Source organism: Lipotes vexillifer, unplaced genomic scaffold, assembly GCF_000442215.2.
Source record: "Lipotes vexillifer unplaced genomic scaffold, Lipotes_vexillifer_v1.1 scaffold1344, whole genome shotgun sequence".
NCBI classification, from domain to species: domain Eukaryota; kingdom Metazoa; phylum Chordata; class Mammalia; order Artiodactyla; family Lipotidae; genus Lipotes; species Lipotes vexillifer.
This window is the reverse complement of record NW_006775258.1, coordinates 513081-516527: the sequence shown is the minus strand read 5'-3', so window position 1 is coordinate 516527 and position 3447 is coordinate 513081. Positions and strand designations below refer to the sequence as shown.

The window sequence follows — 3447 nt, the reverse complement described above, 5'->3', positions numbered from 1 at the left end:
TGAGGCGGCTCCGCCACTCGGGTCGGGCCTGGAAGGGCACCGCCTCCGACCTGCTGCTGCCCGTGCTCTTCGTGGCCTTGGCGATGGGCTTGCTCATGGTGAGGCCTTTGGCCGTCGACTGCTTTCCCCTCAAACTGACCCCTGGCCATTATGACATTGTTGAAACCTACTTTTTCAGGTAAGAACATTTTTGGCTTCTTCCCTTCTATTTCCAAATTATGTCAGGACAAATTAGGAATAGCAGTAGCTCTGATTCTTTAAGAATTTCAAACATACATGTGCTGTCATCGTTTTGGAGGTTGGTGTTCCCGAGGGTGAGCACTGAGAAGCTCCTGCTTCTTTCGGGGCCTGTCTTATGACAGATGCTGAGGACAGATGTGGCAAGCCTGGTCCAACCTCTGTGCCCCCCGGGCTCCCCTTGGTGGAAGGGGACATGGCCGCTGACATGCAGAGAGTGGGGCTCACAACCGCTCACCGTCCCTGAGCAGGGACTGGGAGGGCTGCATGTGGTCCAGAGTGGTTAGGACTTTAGAAGAGTATATACATTGTCTATTTCACAAACCCTCCAAGGCTGCTTCTGGGACACCGGCTGGCCCTTAGCTGCACGCCCCCCTCTGCAGAGAAATGTCTGGATTTTCTCTCTAAACAGGAGGGGGCCCCAGCACAACCCCGAGCCAGATTAAGTCCTGTTCTGCCAATACGTTCAGGCCAGTCTGAGTGTTGCCACCAGATGAGTTTACGTAGGAAATTCTCAGAGCCTCCAGGGGTGTTGTTTCACCCACGTGGGGCTGGGGACCCAAGAGAGGTCCCGGCCTCCTGAGAGCCTCGCCCTGGGTGGGCTGGTCCCTCTGGACCAAGTTCATAGCATCTTTGCTGAGCATCTGCCGCGGCCGGGATCTGGGCGTCTTTACACCCAGTGCCGAACCTGGACCATCTTCCTTCCAGCAGGCACTGCTCAGTCCCTTTGGGGCCAAGACCTGGACTCGGGGCGCCTGGTCCACGCTGAGCAGGCATCTTCTTTGGGCCGAGCATGGTGCGGGCAGCCAGGAGGTCGGGGGTAGGTTTGCTTTTGTCAAATGCGTATCTTGATGAAGGTACTGAGCTACATTATCTAGGCTCTGAGTCCTTGCTGATCTTTGTGCCACTTTTACAAACGGTATGTGATGTGGAGTTAAACAAATAGAGGCACAAAAGGAAAAGTCGAGAATGAACTGTTTGGTTGGCTTCTATCTCCGTGGTAACGGGATCCCCCCACCCCTCAGCCTTGTGTGAAGAGCCGTGCATCTGTCCCAAGTGTTGCTTTCCAAGAGGGGTCCTCCTCTCTGGCCCAGTGCTTTATTTACCTGCTCTCACCCCTCATTTATGGAATGGTTAAATGTGTGAGAATGTCCACTAATGCTTCTTACTGGCCAGACGTTCAGACTTCTGTTGCACTCCTCAGGTATGTAAGAGGAGTGACTATTTTGAGCTTTTCAGTTACAAAATTGCAACTGTCCAGTTTTTTCCACCTTCATACATTTCCATCACAAGTTTTTCAGGGGTAACATCAGTATTTTCAGGATGCATATTACCAGATTATCCTTATAAATATGCACTGATTTACAGCCCCATAAAACCCTTGATTCTTTTATTCAACAAGTATTTATTATGCACCTACTACATGCCACATACCGTTCTTGGTAGTCACACACGTATGAACAGAACAGGCCTAAATCCCCACATTCGTGGGAGAGAGGAAGCTTATTTCTCCAAATGTGCACTCTTGCTTTTGATGCCCAGACCTGCTGACGCATTTGCTTTGTTAGGCGGCTCTTAGGTTACTCTTGAGACTGAGTGTTCTCAGTCACTTTATGATTGTTTTACATTGCACTTTGCATGTTGAGTGGATTGAGCATCACATGCAATTAAGTCACATTCTCAGTGATCTCCCTTCTCCTCTGCCCGGTCTTCACCTCTTCACCTTTTCTTTTCAGGCAGGTGAAGATTTCTCTACATGGCATTCATGTCACTGAAACCATTTTCAAATAGCATTGAAATGGTTGCAAATAGCCATTCACTTTCTCCACTGCGTTATTAATTTGGTAATTATGTTTTTTTGTCTGACAGCATTTTTCCTGTTCTCACAGTATTAATCTCTCATAGAAGGAATGCACTCCAAAATATTTTGAGTCTGAGAATGATAGATATTTAAGTATTTCCTTCCATTTCTAAGAAGCTGATGAGGCTTCTTACATATCTGATGCTCATTTTCTCATCCTTACAGACGGGACGGGCCATAGGATAGGGTGTGTGTTCTGTCAGAAATCGTGTATTTCCCCTCTTCTAATCTTTAATTTCAGACTAAACAGAAAGAACGAGTTTACATGTCATTAGTTTTTGTTTAGTAGAGTAGCAGTTTACCTAGTTATGAGGGAAAAACTATAAAACGCTGCCAGAGGTGGTTCATATGGATGGAGACTTCCCTTGCTCTTCTGAGTCTTCCTTGTGGGCGAGGAGGGTGCCTCTTCCCCTTTTGGATGCACAGCTGCTCTGCTTAAGGCTCAGCATGGACACCACTACCTCCTTCTGTGTCCTCCTTCTGCTCTAGTGGGGTGACCACGTGTCCTGCTTTGCTCAGAGGTGAGGCCTGTCATCTTGGTATCCATATTAATCATGCCCTTTCACTCTCAGAAGTGTCCTGGAAACTGTGTCTCAGTTTCAGAAAGAAAGTCCTGTGTAGGCAAGTGACTCTCAGTTACTGTTACTTTATTTATTTAGTTTTGGTTCAAGGTGTCTATTCATTCAGCGAATTAGTTTTTATTGTGGTAAAATATATACAACACAAATTTTACCATTTGAGCTATTTTTAAGTGTATCCACATTATATTCACTGAACATCTGCGCTGTTTGAGTTTCTCTGGCTTCTGGGACCCTCGGCCGCGTCTGTCCTGAGATGCCCAGGCAGCCACGCTTCCTGGCTCAGGAGTAGGAAGGCGTCTGCTTTCCTCCTTCAGGCCAAGAGACCAGGGAGGCTGAAGTCCGCAGGTCTCCGAGGGCCACCTTCTGCAGGATGGCCCTTTTTCTTCCCCACCCCGGGTGCTTTGCACCTGTTCTTCAAATGCTGTCCCTGTGTTGCCTGGCCTGAGGCACCTCTGCCTGTGGAAGCTCCCATGGAGCCCGCGGACCCCTGGAGCCATTGCTGGTCAGTCCAGGGCTGGCACGGGGCAGGGCTATGGGGGGAGGCCCACGCAGGCTGCTTTCTCGAGTTGGTTTGATCTCCATCTGTGTCACAGTCATCTGGGACTCTTGTTAACATGAAGGTCCTTGGGGTGCTGGTGAGGAATATGCCCTGGTTCAAGCAAGCCCCCGATCACGCTGCTGCACGTGGAGTTTTGAGAAATGCTGACGTGGAGAGAAAGCAGTGCCCCATGTAGGAAATGCCTCAGGAATCCCAATCAAGCACTCTTT

General features: G+C 49.1%; 1 protein-coding gene across 1 annotated transcript in view; it reads left to right on the top strand.

Moving 5' to 3' along the window:
- The window catches only part of ABCA13 (ATP binding cassette subfamily A member 13), a 259148-nt gene that overhangs the window by 120372 nt on the left and 135329 nt on the right, over positions 1 to 3447 (top strand). Inside the window, 1 exon segment of the mRNA XM_007472367.1 lies at positions 5 to 178. Coding sequence (XP_007472429.1) covers positions 5 to 178 — 174 coding nt within the window.